Genomic DNA, 16,526 nt, shown 5'->3' on the forward strand with positions numbered 1-16,526 from the left:
TAAACAAATATTATACATTATATAATTTATATCTATACGGGAAAAGAGAATAATAATATTTAGTTGCAAACTAAATACATTTATTTACATGCTAAGAAATGTATAATAAAAAAAGCGGTTAAATATTTTATTATAAAGGAATATTATATTTTATTAATATTAATGAAATCAAATACTAGCGTGACAATATGTACTTTAAATAAGGTAGCATAATTCTATAATATTGTAAAAAAAAAAAACATATTCATAGTGTCATCATTACCGATACAAGATCCTCCTGAACAGTTTCCGGTTGACGAGTCTCGACCAACACAGTATCGTCCGCCATTCGAGGGGCTCGGGGACGTGCAAGTTCTGGTCCGATGATGACGACAATCCGGACCGCATGGCGACCACGGCGACCACGCCGACCAATGACCGTCGATGGCTATAAAACCAAAGTAAAGAAAAAAAATATTATTATTATATTGTGTGAAAGTTTGCATTTTCGTTATACATATAATATCATACGGTGTTGTTTGTAAGTGCGTGTTGAAACGTATGTACCGAATACACTCAAAGGTAGAGTAATATAGGTTAAAATGGGCACATACAAAAAAAAAAGAATCGTTTTAACAGCAAAAACGACTGCAGCTAGATAAGATATACTGTCCGGTTAGGGGACTTGAAAGCTGCAGTAGTCGTAATATATATTTATTTCAGCCATAAAAACGTGAAAGCCCGATCTGAGCTGTGCGCGCGTCTGCAGATTTGGTGAGTTTAGTTTTCCGGCCGATTTAACTATAACGGCCAACGTATATAGTGTTTTTATAAAAGACTTCTAAACACACATTTCCGATGCCCATAAACACATAATTTACATTGCCGTTATATATAAGTACCCATGTGCGTGTAGTTACTCTGATATAGGTGTAGCTAGAAAAAAACCTCAGAGAAAATAAAAAAGAAGACATTTGTCATTTGTATTTTTTTTTTTTTTTATATTGGTACGTAAATCGCGCGTTATATATATATACTACGAAAAAGTTTGGCGTGGATTAAACCGCGACGATAACGATCATAAGTTTACACCGCGAGAATAAAGAAGTTCGGGGTGAACGGACTTTTGGTTACACCGCTTATACAATACATAATATTAAGTATAGGAAACCGACAAAATATTTAAATATTTGTACAAACGACCGGCCTCGAATGATCGATGGTTTTCGAGTTTGTTTGTCGGGCCAAAAACCGCGATGGTCGTAGTCGGAGATTCTCGCACAGTACCTGACCTGATATTATAATAATTCAACTCTCGGTCAACTTCTAGCTTGGTCCCTCTTCTCGTCCTATATATACAGCGAAGGAGTGTTCGCCGAGCCATTAGCACTCGAACGGGGGTCAGAGCAGAAAAGGCCCTCGGCGGAGTTGATCTCACCCCCATACGCGTTCAAAAACAGCTATTCTCAAGAGGGTTCGGTGGTAAATGCGTTTTAAACAGGCGCCTTCTTCGGCGCGTAAACGGCACTAAAACGTTGTGGGCTGCATATTATACCTCTATATACCATTGTATACAAGTGCGCACGCGTATACGATTTGGCGACTGACGCCCGCACATATACGTATATATATAAAATATTATACTGTCGTTTATCAAATAACCGATACGTCGAGCCGATTGTGTTTTTATATTATATTACTTTGATAAATCATCTTAAATTCGTTGTTACTGTAACTTTGATTTACTTCATACATGCAATTTACAACTGATAAGCCAAGTTTCCATAAAAAGTTATCGATATTTGTTTAACTATAACAGTATTTTTATGTTGATTAGTTGTTATTATTATTGTTGTGAACTCAAATGTGATACAGTTCGAAAGATGGAGTTTGAATAATTCAACACAGTTCGGTAAATAAGCGTTTACGTTTAATGAAATTTAACTAAGTTCTAAATAAAATAATAATAGTATTATATAACGTGGGGGTATAGATAGATAGCTGGTGTTGTTTCAAGCATTGTGATGCCACGTCTGACAAAACCCTGTTAGTTAGAGACTTTAGCTCTCTTAGGCTAAAGTGATTATCCCTACTATAATTATCACAAATGACCATATATGGTTCTGCGGTCAACCCCAATACACTTTGTGTCTATTTAACGGATGTACCTGCTAGATATCCTACGTAGTGTGAGCCTGGTGCAAAATGCACTATTCTAGATTGTGTTAAATATCATGATAAAATAATATAATTATAATTGTTGTGAAAGTTAAAATATCTTATAGGCCTATAGTGACTTTCATGTCTGAATGTGTGTGTTCGCTACATAATATGGTTGTTATACACAAACATATATATATGTATATATAGGTAATCACAGCTTGCTACATTATTATATTATTATTCCATTAATTACCATTTTTTGTATAGTTATATCTTTTATTGTACAAATGTATTATAATAAATAAATAAGAGTAACTATTGAGGAGGCTGGGGACTTGGCCTCTCCATAATTACTTATAGTTCCTCAAGTTAAATTAATCTTCAAACTCGTTAAGTATTAATTCAAAATGAATAAACGATAATAAATGTTAATAATGCATAATTGATAGTAAAATAGGGTAATAGTAATATTCAACGCCAATATAACGATATATCACCAAAAAACACTTAACTACATTAGATGTTTTGTAATTTTGACTTGTTTAATGTTCGATAAAGTGTATTTATAATTTGTTGTCATTTTGTCAAGACTGATATTGACCTATTTCATAGCGAATAATTCGAATTACAGGCCTTATATTAAGTCAAAGTTAAAATTATATTATAAACAAAGATATGTATCTTTTTAAAAATTTGGTAAATGATAATACATTTGTTAAAGAAAACTTTAGACAAACCTTGAACACTTTTTTTAGTAATAATAAAAGAAAAATGAAACTATAGTAAAAAAATTATTTTATTATTCATATAATTTCTTATAATAAAAATAAGCAATAAATAGAAGGTGAGGGAAATTTCTTTGGGAAAATGTATCAAAGGGCAGCTATAATAATAGTATTATACACATACGAGAACGTACGAAGTTTATAGGTAGCGTTTCCGAGGAGAAATAGAATGATTTGATTTTACTCGCTATTTATATATTCCATAAACTGAGATTCTTGAAAATTTGCTTAGAACACAATATATATAGCGACCACCTACTCTCTTGAAATTAATCAACCACCCGATGTCCGTCGTCGCGGCGATGCACTTTCAAACACAATAGACCGCGACAACTTACAGAAACCATTTGTTATAATATAAAATATATATTATGTATATGATTATTATTATACACTCCTGTTGGCTATATACATAATTGTAGCTTGTAACTCACGGCCAACAGTCACACTTGAGAATAAAATCTCCTCAGTCCTTTGCCAACTGTCACGTGGCCCGCAGGCACATTGTTCGCGGTGCATTTAACACAGCGAACGAGCCGGAATTGACGCCACCAACACCCCTTTCGCCGTACCAACCTATATGTACATACACACATACATATTATATACTTGTGTACAATGCTGCCGGTATATATCCAAACAACCACAATAATGCGACCCGTCTACTTCCTACCACCCCGCGCGCGACCCTAACCAGTTTTGAATTAGTGCTTGGCTATTGTTTCAATTCAAATTCGACTACGTATATGAGTGTTAGTGTGCGTGACTCGAAAACCCTCGGGGTCATTTGTCTTGTGCGCCCTGTCTCTCTTCCGCTGCAGCGGCACCATCATCATCCCAGGGGCCTCGCGCGTACTGCAGCATGTATAGCAATATATAATGGCTGCGCGACGACCGCGTCCCCGGGGAACACCTATACATACTATTATATCGTATCTACGAGCAAATTGTTTTTAAATGACCACCCATTGTGGTGCGGGGAAAAAATCATTTAAGTACGAAAAAATAATAATTAATAATTACAGCGATGGATAATATTAATAATATTTTGTGTTGTAGTAGGCGAGATACCACTACCAACCACTATATCGACTGTTAGCATCGCCATCATCACCATATATGATCGAAAACGCCATCGATCAAAACAAAAAGTCCCCTATATCTAAATGAATCCCTTATCTCATTGAACTATATAAAAAAAAAATTAATTTTATATTATACACGCTGTCTGTAAAAGTTTAGAAATAAAGTAATTATCTATATTATAAACAGTACTATTATAAAATAAAATATTCATTTTAAATTTAAATAAATTAAAGTATTCATAAATATGTATTTTTGAATAAAAACTCAGATTAGTAAATAAAAGGAATTGATAAAAAAATAAACAAATACTTGTTTGGTTAAACATAATATGTATAAATATTTAGAAAAATATACATAAAACACGTTTAAAAAGATACGTATTTTAAAATAATAAATTTAAAATGTCTTAAAACAAAATAGACTACTGTTTAAATTTTTTTTATCTTCTTCATGTCAAATGGTGTAAGAGGGGGGATTTAAATCAATATAATTCCATTAGCGAACATATTCGTCGGATATAGATGATTTTCGGCGTTTATTATTTTGGCCAAGAGCCATTCCGTATTATAGTTGTCGTCATCCTAGTAGTAGTAGTAGTAGTAGTAGTAGTAGTAATATAGTATTAGTACCCAGTCGGTTTGCCAAAATCGACACTATACAACTTCCGATCAATTTTCCGTAACCTCCAGCTCCATTGCGACCTCTGCAGCTCAGCTGCACATTGCAGCAGTCCGTCCCATTCGGTGTACGGAAAAGCCACGACCGGCAATTATTGCTGCACATCCGCGACGGTTAATTTATGCCCCGGAGCACAATGAATATTCACACAAACACAATGGTTGAGACATCCGTACCGGAGAGAGATAGATAGTGATAGTGATCGAGAAAGAGAGGGGGTGCGAGAGAGTCGCGTGTACAGGGAATTCGCTGCAGTATTAATGGCAGTGGACGATGGTCAACGCGTATATATATATATATATATATATACACATTGCACACACACACAATACACTCTTCCACTGACTCTTACCAGTCCCCCAAAATTTAATTGGCCAGTTGACGATAAAAATCTTTCGATGCCCATAAATCGTCGGGGGTCACCCTCGGATAGTTTACTAAATACGCTGTATACTATAATATGGCTATAGCTGCTGCGCCACACATATCCCGTCGAAGCCGCCATCGCCATCGCTGCTGTCGTCAAATGATTTATTTTGACGTTTCGAATAACACGCGTATGTAAATATTGTAAAATCCACTAAATTTCTTGTGTCTGTTTTTATTATTATTATTATTCGCCTGTCGTTACGCCTATAATACAGCCCCGAATACTCTACCCATCCAGCACCTCACGGGGGTAAAGCCCGAATAAAATTTCGACTGCGATTATCGTCGTGCAAAGTTGAGAGCTAAAAACTTTATAATGAATTATGCAAAAACGACGACCGGGTGTATATACGTTTCACCGCCCAGTTTTTAATCCTCCGAGTTCTTCGTCCACGTCGTTTATACAGAGTAACACCTGGTACACGTTTCCTGCAGTTATACGCCCTTGATCGAATTAAGAATTTTATTTTGTTCACTGCCGCCATCTTATAATATTTGATGCACAAAAAATACGATTTTTAGTCGGCAAACAATGGTGAAAAAAACCCATTTATAAAACGATTTTAACTTTGCAATGAAAAAAATATAAAAACGTATTCGAGCGACTATGTGCGCTACATGCTTAGCGACTTGCGTCCGTTAATTTTGTTTTTAATGCGTCCACGAATCCTCTGGCGTGGAAACTTGTACAGTGAAACGCGCGTAATATACCCACCGATAAGGTCAAATCGAGTTTATTCTTCCGCAATGGGATTTTAATATCTCGGCATATTGATAATTTATACTATACCGATCGTGAACATAATCTAGCGGGTATATAGCATAGGTATAGTTAATCATATTAAAATGAAGATGGTCGAAAAAAATAAATAAAATGGTTCGACATCGATTTACGGGTTTAATTATTTATTTCTATTTAGATAAAATAATAATAATAATAAAATAACGGGAGACGCCTATTCAATTTAGACCTGATCGATTACACCCGTTCGGTCTGGAGCTCTGCACTCTGCAGGTATAATATTAATGTATATTATAGAGGAACGCCGCCGCGCGCCGTGCGTAATTATACGGCGATAATTTATAACAGCTACACAAAAGGCGCCGAATGTTTTACAAACGGAAAAAAAAAACTAAAATAAATTTTGGTAAGTTTTAAACAACAAGAAGCTCAAACGACAGCTATAAAATATTGTATTTACCTTCTTCGGCTACGGTGTCGCTGTATTCGCCGTCTGAAATCAAATAAATAACAAGAAATTAGATTTGTATATTGTTTAGAGTTACAATTCAAATTGATTAACACACACACAGAAACACGCGCACGGATCTCGTGCGTATTATAATTCCTAAATTCATGAGCGATAATCCCACGGGGATAACTTAATGTGAAGTCTTCCGTCTCGACGACACACAAGTTGATAATTTGTCGACTCGGGACAACACCGCGAAGGGTGCGAGCAGTATACATACGCGCACACGACCGCCTCGTTTATCGCTTCGGTACACTTGATGTTATCAATTACGCTGTATACGTATATAATCGTACGTCCTGTCTCAGTCGCACGAACTGTTGGCGAAGGAGTGTAGAACTCAAAAGCAACTAAGCAAGAATCGTGTCTGATGCACGATTTACTTTAATGTTGTATATAATATAATATTATATCATAAATAATATAGTACCTGATCAATACCTAAGCCGCCCATCGAAGACGTCAATTGACGTCTTATGATATTCTCGTATATATAGTTTGTCACTAATTGTAATTCGAAAAATGATCCTTCTTCACACCCTGGCCTACATTGTAAAACTTCCAAGAAGTTCGATAAGTTTATTAATAATTATAGACAGTATAAATTTAAAATTAAAATTCTAAGATATAACATTTTATACACTTTCATTAATGAAAGTAGTAAGTACCTTAATTATACCCCTATATTATTATTTGGTATGGCTTTAAATGTTATATTGTACATTTCTTCGTATTTAAATAAATTTAGTTTAGGTAGACATAAATATAGTATAATTAATAATTATATTACTTATTCGATTAGTAGAAAACATAATTACGTGTAATAACGTTAACGAAAAAGAAACCGGAAATGTTATTATTTATAGATCCGTATCTATTAACGCACCGACCATTATTGGTGAAATATCGGAAGTGTTTATGAATTGTATCACTGAAAAAACTTCCGTCGCAACCGTTTCACAGGTAGACGATAATAATCCGATTTTAGGTGGAGTATTAATTCACATACATTGATAAAGCAGGTTAATAAAACTATAATGATGATGATGATAATGATAATAATAATATTATAATACATAGTCCGAGCCACAAAACGACCGCCGGTCTAAAAGCCCACGAAATATTTTTAACCCTCGTCAACGCATTCATTAACGTCTCTACTGGTTTTGTTGCAGCGCTGCCATATTATATACTCGAGGGTATTTTATATAAATATAGTAATATTATAACCTCATCAAATAGTTAATCCGGATCCCTAGTTGTAATTACACAGATAGGATTAACCGCGTGCTGATTGGAATATCATAAACACCGCCGCCACCCTGTGCCGCGTCTTTGTGAGTTTAATATAACGTAAACGCATACATCATAATATTATTATAGGATAATATTGCAGTACTGTATCATATTATATGCTATGTAGTATATATTTCAAAGATAACGGAATCGGCAAAGATGTACTTATTAAGCACTATTTCGCATTATCGTCGTTAGATAAATTTTGCAATAATTGAATAGTATAATGTTGTCTTCGTAGTACATGTTATTGAAGATCTTTACTTATGCACGTTAATATTATGGCAAGGATCTTCGGGGCGGGGCGTTAAGAATACTACACATAGCAATTGTTAGGTTTTAAGTACGTATATTATACCGTTTCTATGTATTATGTATGCAAGTAGGAATAAGTATAAGGTACTCGAACCTTATACTCATATTCTCAGTCGTATTGTCTATCGTAGAATTGCAGACGAATTACTATAGTATAGAATACGTGAAATACCAAAGTTTTTAATAATGTTACTGCAGTAGAATTGTATAATATTATGTATAAATACATGATACAGTAAAGATCTATTATCTTGTATATTATAAAACATCATCCAAACCCTCTAATTAAACTTAAAACTACAACATTTGCGTGCGGTTCTATGTATAATGTCTATCGAGACTACAAGGTAAGTTTTAAATTACTTTATTAACATTTGTTTTTAAATTGTTTTAATTATACTTGTACACGTTTAACGGACACTTAAGAAATATCGCCGCGAGTGGGTTTAGCGTTATTAAATTGAAAGCAATAACAACAAATGTTACGATGATAAAAATAATATCATAAAATTTCCTGAGAACAACATTATGTCTGAGAATAAGTTTATTTAAATTTTTTGATGGATGACCTGTTTTTAAGCATAACTCTATTCTATAATAAATATAATTAATTATTGATATTTTATTTATGTACATATTTTCATATCTTAGAATTTAGTATTTTAAAGATATATTAATAAATAATAATTATATTATTATATTATTAATAGTCATAATCAGTAGTAAATATTCAAAACTCATAGACCTCCATTAATTAAATCGCTTTCAATTTTCATAGTTCAATTTACTTTGGTATATTTATCATACAGGTATCTAATATAGTAATATGTATAATTTACGTTGAGAATTTTGTTTATCGACTACTATACATAGATTGTAGTGTTAACGTAATATGATAAATTAATTTAAGTAATATTTGAAAAAGTGGTTAAACACAGAAATAAAAAAAAATAATCGATGTAAATTTAAATTTTGTAAAATTATTGTTTAGTTGACCAAACGAATTACCGTTCTTTAAATTATAATAAGTAGAATTTAAATATAAATATAACATTTTATTTTAAAAATGTATGAACAAAACTTTATAACAGGGCCAGTGACCCCAGGCCGCGTGTGAAATCGCATTTTGAGAGGGATCGCATATTCCCGAGCGTTTAATATTTACGACCAGTGACACGTGTACATATACGCAGAGGGTGCATCACGACTTGACTTTGATGTGTAAGTGACATTTTTTAAAATTTAACGTATCAGTGGCGTAGTATTCTTAAAAATATAAGTACCGATATTTGGATGGGTTTTTATTACTAGTATGTACAGTATAATAGGTTTTATAAAATAAATACATAATACATACATTGGGAATAACTGAGGTGTATAATACCTATCCTCACTTCAGAAACAGTTACGATATTTAATCAAAATTTGATATATTTAATATACGTATACCATTTTTTTTATCCATGAGATCAAGTATAAGTAAGCATGGCCCACAATGACAAAGCGACGGGTTTTTATACATACGACGCGGCGACATTAAATTTAATTAGGTACACAAGCTGTGGCAAGAAGTGAAAATACCACCTGCAACTAAAAGATATACGAGACTAGGATTTATAAGGGACCGAAAATATGCATATATATTAATAAATCTTTAGTAATTATAAATAATAGACCCGGATACACGATAAAGGATACGCACGTTGTACTGCAGTTAATCGAAATGTGCCATTAATTTGTGTGATCTTTTACACTGTAAACGGCGTATTTATAAACGACGTGTCAAAGGCACTGGCGATTTATTGTATTCAAAACAGCGTTTACAAAAACAAAAACCTTTTTTACCTTTTAAACGGTCTATAATCTCATATACTTACGGACTACGGTTCGGGTACGGATTTTAACGAATAAATTTTGTTTATATACTATCTATGCCACGCGAGGTATAAAAAGTACCAATGCACGAATTGAATTGAATTTTGAGATTTCGTTATGAATACTAAAGCGGACTGTCCGGCTTAAATTTTTTTAATGTTTGAATTTGATCATGAATAATAAGAATTTCGATCGTCTAATAAACTAGGAACTTTTTTCTTTGTAATGTATTAGGCGTCAATTTATAACAAAACGTGTTTTAGTTTCGTAATACATCGACGGGCGTACCTGAAGTCCTGAACACTTTGATTAGGAATCATTTAATCACGTCTACAAAACGTTTTGAAATAAACACACCTATATCAATAGAAAACCCACAGATGAGTCGGTACTTCACTCGATTCTTAAGTATAGAATTGATTATAAAACCTAATATTTAAAATTAATGGTAATATAATATATTATATAATTAATATGTTATTTATATTTATACATGCTATTCGTTTAAATTGAAATCATTTCTGCGTATTTAGTCATAAGTTGATATGAAAAACAAATTAGAAATAGAATCGACATTGAACTGGAATGAAATTGCTACAATCGGTTTCATTATAAATTTGGGCGTATTCAACCTGCAACATACGTGTTATTTTGCGGTGGCCCACTCGCGGTTTTATCGACCCGTTAACTAGGTACTACAACTATAGTCAAAGATGCGCTAGGAATAACATGTAAACTTCTTGTCTTGTCACCCGCCTCCTTGTGGTTTATCTTTGGATTTCGACTTTAAGTGGGTTCAGTTCTTTGGCTTTCTACTAACTGTGGTTACAACAAACCTGTCGTTATATAAATCGTGTTCTTACTTATTTTGTTTAATATATTTGTGTCGCGTACGCAATGTAATTACCTAAAATTTTGTTTTATAATTTAATTTTTAAATGCGTGAGTAAAATATATGAACGCTGTAAGCATACATCGTTCGAAATAAAATGATCGTTAAATCAAAAGTGAAAATCGTTAGATATGTTTTGTGAAATATCTGATGATGTACCTAGTTAAATACCCGGCAGCAACGTGACTTTTCCATTAACAACAATTAACGGCAGATGGTCGCCTTGCATTTGTTTGCATGAAGGGACATTGACGCGCGTGGTCGAGTGCGGTAAATTCGCGTTGCATATAATATCGGCTGCACGCTGACACAAAAGATCGGAAATGAGGGTTCTGCAGTGTGCAAAAGGGTTGACAATCGATTGTATAGCTTAAAAAACACGTCTATCACGGCCAGTAGAGTGAAATCCAAAAAAAAAAAATACGGTGTGTAAAATAAGTTGAAGTATACCGAGAATAATAACAGTACAAAGAATCAAAAATAATGAAAATAATATTTATATATGTATCTATATACCATATTTTAAATTATTTCACAATAAACACATATCTGACCCATTCATATGTAATACATAGGTATACAATGAGATTATGGTAACATGCATAGAATATATATTTATATTATGGTCTGCAACGTTGTTGAAATATGTAGTTACCTAACATCACGTGTATAGGTAATACTATAATATTATATACAAAATATTTAGGATCAAAAGTGTAATTTTATATGTGTAATAAAAATACCAAAATACCGATCTGTATGTAAAAAAAAAAAAAACAAAGATTGGTGATGACTGGTGACATACGACAAAGTTAAGAATAAGTCAATAATGTACAAAAATACTGAACGTGTGTAGATAATATTATTGTGAATTTGAAAATATTTGTTGCATCAATCGATATTCGATGATGAAAAAGAAAACCAATCAAAATCAATTAGGATAAAAAACACGATAAGACTATAAGAGCCAAATTCTATAGTAGATACAAATAAAAATTACACATTACACAAATAATTCAGTGAGAAAAATTTGGTAAAGATGAACATTTATGTTTTTGCACTGTAGAAGTGTAGAAAAACAATTAATAAATAATAAAAATTAAAATTAAAAATAGGTATTGGTACTTTTGTCAAAAATCTCAAAAACCAGTAAAATAGAATGCAGATATGTAAAGGGAATTTACCTTATTCTTTGTAATATTATATTATAACTATTAATATTTAATTATAATTATATCACATACCCCGAATTTTAAGCAATATCTTCTTATTCTTGTAATTTTATTAGAACAATGCAAATACTGGATCATTAAGTTTATGTAATTCGAAGAATAAAATTAAAATACAATTCATCTACAGAAAATGAAATTTTATCGAATTTATTATCATGTTATAAATTTAATATTAATTCTTGTAATATTTTATGGTAATTTCGTTATTAGAAAATATATATCTTTTAATTGCTATAGATTTATAATACCACAAAATAAGTGTGTTTCGGGTAAACTTTTAAAACTTTTAAAAATAGAAAGTTTAGAAAATAGGCTTCAGATCGATATCGTGCAGTAGTAGGTATTAGAAACCTCAAAATATCTGAGCACGTTAATATGATGAAGAGTGAATAGATATAATTAAATATTTAATTATTTATTACAAATTTTAAATTATATTATAAGTATACACTATACGCACTTAGCGACTGGAAATATGTACTAAGGAGCGTTATTCTAAACGGGAAATATTGGATAAGTATTTATAATATTATAATATATTATAAGCTAAACGACGCGATAGGGTTAACTACTGTTTCGTGTTGGAATATATATATTTTTTTTTTGTTTTCAGCCCGCCACCCGACGCACCCAAAAGTGGACGCTCGTGACCAGGTTTTTGCGAGATCCGACCGAACGCCGTGGCATTATAATACTGCACGGTGTACTAATTATTGTTCACGTGAGCAACGCGCGCAACGGATTTAGAATACAAATTACCGGAATTAAACTAAGTGCATGGGCGGCGCAGATGCTGTTTTGCGATTCTATCCCTTGTTGGGGAACAATTAGCCCTTATTGTTGCCCGAGAGAAACCAGTGTCTCCTTTATCCCTTTAGTGTTTTTCTTTACATTTTTTTCCAGAACGTTTTAAACGAGCAAAAAAGTCGCATGTTTAATATTATTATGTAAAACGCAGAAATACACGAAGATTTTTTGGCAGTAAAGTAGCAAGAAAAAAACTTAAGGTGTTGATAATTTTTTACCTCTCACAAAACACATTTATAATATAATTTTTATGTATAATAAATACAATAACCAACTATGTGACATTAATATTTTCCTATTAGTTTCCAAAAAAATAATTTTAAACGTTTTCTATATTTTTGCACATGTATTCTTTACGTCAATACCAATTATTATTATAGGTAAGCTAGTGTGTTTAATTTAGGATATGATAAAATTGAGAATTACTACAAATGAAAACATTAATTTTTATTATATAACACTGCATATTTATGTATATTACATCGCATAGCAATATTAATATTTAACATAGCTACACAAACTTTCTTGTGCGTCGGGTTAGAGAGTTGATAGCTCATCTATAACTGTAATCTCATATAAATAATACAAAACATAATATACATGAATAATATACGGTATTATAATTTTTAATTCGTCTGAGTATTGTAAAAATAAAACCCAAATCAAGTACTATTTTTGTACTCGCGTTGTATAAATAAATGTATTACAGAACACGTAATATGTCTTGTATTACCACCCGCCACCGTTTGCTTTTTCTTCTCATAACCGATTTTCTTTTTTTCAAATATACAATTTTTATGACCAATTGTGGGTATATATATTTAGGTATATATTTTTTTCCGTTTCTTGTTTTCCATTCGGTCGGCAAAGTGCAGTTTGCATTTCTTATGAGTTTGTTGGTGAACGAACTCGCACGATATAAACCGTGTAAATAATAAATATATTTTTTATGTGCTTCGTGCGTACTTACCTCCCCCAAATGGATATACTACTCCGAGTCTTGGGGATATTATATTATATTGTTGTTCAGTTATAATTATTTACTTTTGCAGGACATTTTGAATTTTGTAATAAAAAAAATGTTGACATGCAACTTTACTAGGTTAATATCCTTTTATACCTATATGATTAGTACACTTGTATTATATACGTGTCTATTCCTATGCATATAAAATATATATGCTTATAGATAGTTTAATTTCCCATGAAAAAGTGCTACTATAACATGTACTGTAACTAAATTAAATTTTAATCAAAATTTCAGTTATTATAACATTTTTTTACATATTTTTTTAATCATTCAAGATATTTGAAAACGACGCGCGTGGGAATACCAGATTAATGAAACCAGTTTTCTTCCGACACGATTTCGTGAGACTTTTAAAAGGTGTACTTAATGAAGCCTAACGTGCGCGCGAGAAGACTTTCGACGTTAAGTCGTACAAATCGTACGTGCGAGATAAATATCTCTCGGAGAAGATATTAAGAGTGAAATAATTTACTAAATAGGATAATGCGTCAATAATATTGTTAGTCCAACGCACAAAGTACACGCACGTCGCACATACAATATCTATACCTATATAATATTATAATCTAAAATGTACCGGTAACGTGCCCGGTCAGCCAGGAGAGAATATAAAATAGGTATAATAATCAATATAATATAGCTGCTGATTGTAACGGATAATATATAAAAAATATACGATATTATTTTCGTCGAAGAGCAATTAAAAAATCATCGGCAGGTGATTGTGTGTAGATATATATACACATATACATGTATATAGTTGGTAATTATTATCGGCCAAGTCTCTTGATATATAAATATATAATATATAGGCTCGCAATAAAGACCCAGCTATCGAGTTCTATAGAAAACTCGTTAGTGGATAACTAGTTTGCCGACAAGTGAGCGGCGGCATTGTTAACATACAGTATTTATATATATATATAGGCATATACGTTTGAAACAAACATCAGTTGGCCTATACTCGCTATACACAGTAATAATAATATACTATGATGGGGTAAACCACAACAGCGGTGGAGTATATAGAATAAGTTTAAAGTCTATCTAACTTCGCGATTAATGAACTTTCGACATCCCGCCATATATATTATACAGACGGCCACTGCAGTTACCGTTGAATACAGAGTTGTGGTAATCGAACTAACAGTACGATAACATTTTTGTTAACTAGACTTACCCGGACATATCGAAGTGCACTCTGCCTTATTCACCGCCGGCCCTGGGCAGGGTTTGCCCCCGTTGAGCGGTACAGGGTTGTTGCACACTCTGGTCCTTTTCTGCTGCCCTTTGCCGCACCGGGAACTGCATTCGGACCATTGCGACCACGGTGACCAGCCTCCGTTCACTGTGGAAAGAAATATATAATATAGTAAGCAAATCAATAATCACGAGTATGTATTATAATATGGGTTTCGTTTGTAATAATTTATATGAAATCGGATAAGCGTCACAACAGTATAATACTGTAGTGATCTCTCACTATCGTTTATAAATGAGTGCTTGACATCTGCAGTTGGATCAAGTTGTTGGGAAAAGATTACGGTTTTTAAAAGTGAGACAAAGACACAATGTTAATACAAGAGTTTATTAAAATTAAAGTTATAATTTGTTACAATAAAAACAAGTGTATAAGAATTTGAGGACAGCACGTTAAGTAGCTGCCCGAGAAAAAGTTAATCTTAGAAATTCGGACATAGACTAGCTCTATGCGAATGTGAAACTAATTCTAAATTTTAAGACGGACAGAGACCTGTATTTATATGGTTCTCTGTACCCCCTGGTTGTACATGATAGAGACTAGGAAATGGACAAAAAGGTGTGTTATAGAATGTTGTCATCGTAGCTGCAAAAGTGGTTTTGCGCCCAAGACACTTGACACTGGATTGGACTTGTTGTTGTGCTATTAAATCAAGGCGTGCGCATCTATGAATTATGTGCATGGCTTGATTGTCAAAAAGTGTTAAATAAAAGTCGTTTGTGACTGTGTTTTCCCATACGCTTTGATTCTTGGAAATTGCCATCAGAATTAATTGCGTATCGCTACGAGTATGCTAATAAAATATTTAAAAGCGAAGGACATTGTAGTACATGTAGATAAGTTAAAATAGAAAAGAAAAAAAAATAGTGAGACGACTCCGGCGGCTTACTACATTCCTCCCCTCGAAGCTGGAAGTCCCCGACTTTCTTACTTAAAACCGTAAGGTTGTAAATTTGCATAGTGGGGCTCCGGGCTATTTCTTGCTGTAAGTGGAAATTCAATTATGTCTTCGTTTTGATTTCTTGTTACTGGTGGATTAAGCTCTTGGCTTTCTTCTTGAGTATGTTCTGAAAATTGGGTTTTGCATTTTTCCGTTAATTTCGTCTTTATGCTGTGTATTATCATCAGTGTCATAATTATAGCGACAAAACTTATGGTTATATATAATGCATAGTTAAACATTTGTTGTATGTCTTGAATTTCCTTGATTTCTATGTTGATTTTGCTTTGACTGTCCAATTGATTTTTTGAGTTAGACACTAAGTGTAAGTCGTCCATGTTATTTGTTTTTACATGATAGTCTTTCATTAAACCGTTAGTCTCTGTTCGTGGTGAATATTGGTTACGATCTATTATTGATTTTGGATTAAAATCTGCGTATTCAGATCTGTAATCAATTTTTCCTGGTAATAATATGTCTCTTGTGGCGAAACCTTTGCAAGTTT

At 32.7% G+C, this 16,526-nt stretch overlaps 1 protein-coding gene across 2 annotated transcripts in view; it reads right to left on the minus strand.

The window, feature by feature from the left end:
- LOC114127262 (netrin receptor UNC5C) overlaps nucleotides 1–16,526 on the minus strand; it is a 126,960-nt gene that overhangs the window by 14,598 nt on the left and 95,836 nt on the right. For both annotated transcript variants that reach the window (XM_050201886.1, XM_050201885.1), the window contains exons 5-7: nucleotides 15,001–15,168; nucleotides 6,323–6,355; nucleotides 263–427 (exon numbers count right to left, since the gene is read on the minus strand). In XM_050201886.1, coding sequence (XP_050057843.1) covers nucleotides 263–427; nucleotides 6,323–6,355; nucleotides 15,001–15,168 — 366 coding nt within the window. The remainder of the gene's footprint in view (nucleotides 1–262; nucleotides 428–6,322; nucleotides 6,356–15,000; nucleotides 15,169–16,526) is intronic.

This window comes from Aphis gossypii, chromosome 2 (genome assembly GCF_020184175.1).
Source record: "Aphis gossypii isolate Hap1 chromosome 2, ASM2018417v2, whole genome shotgun sequence".
Lineage (NCBI taxonomy): Eukaryota > Metazoa > Arthropoda > Insecta > Hemiptera > Aphididae > Aphis > Aphis gossypii.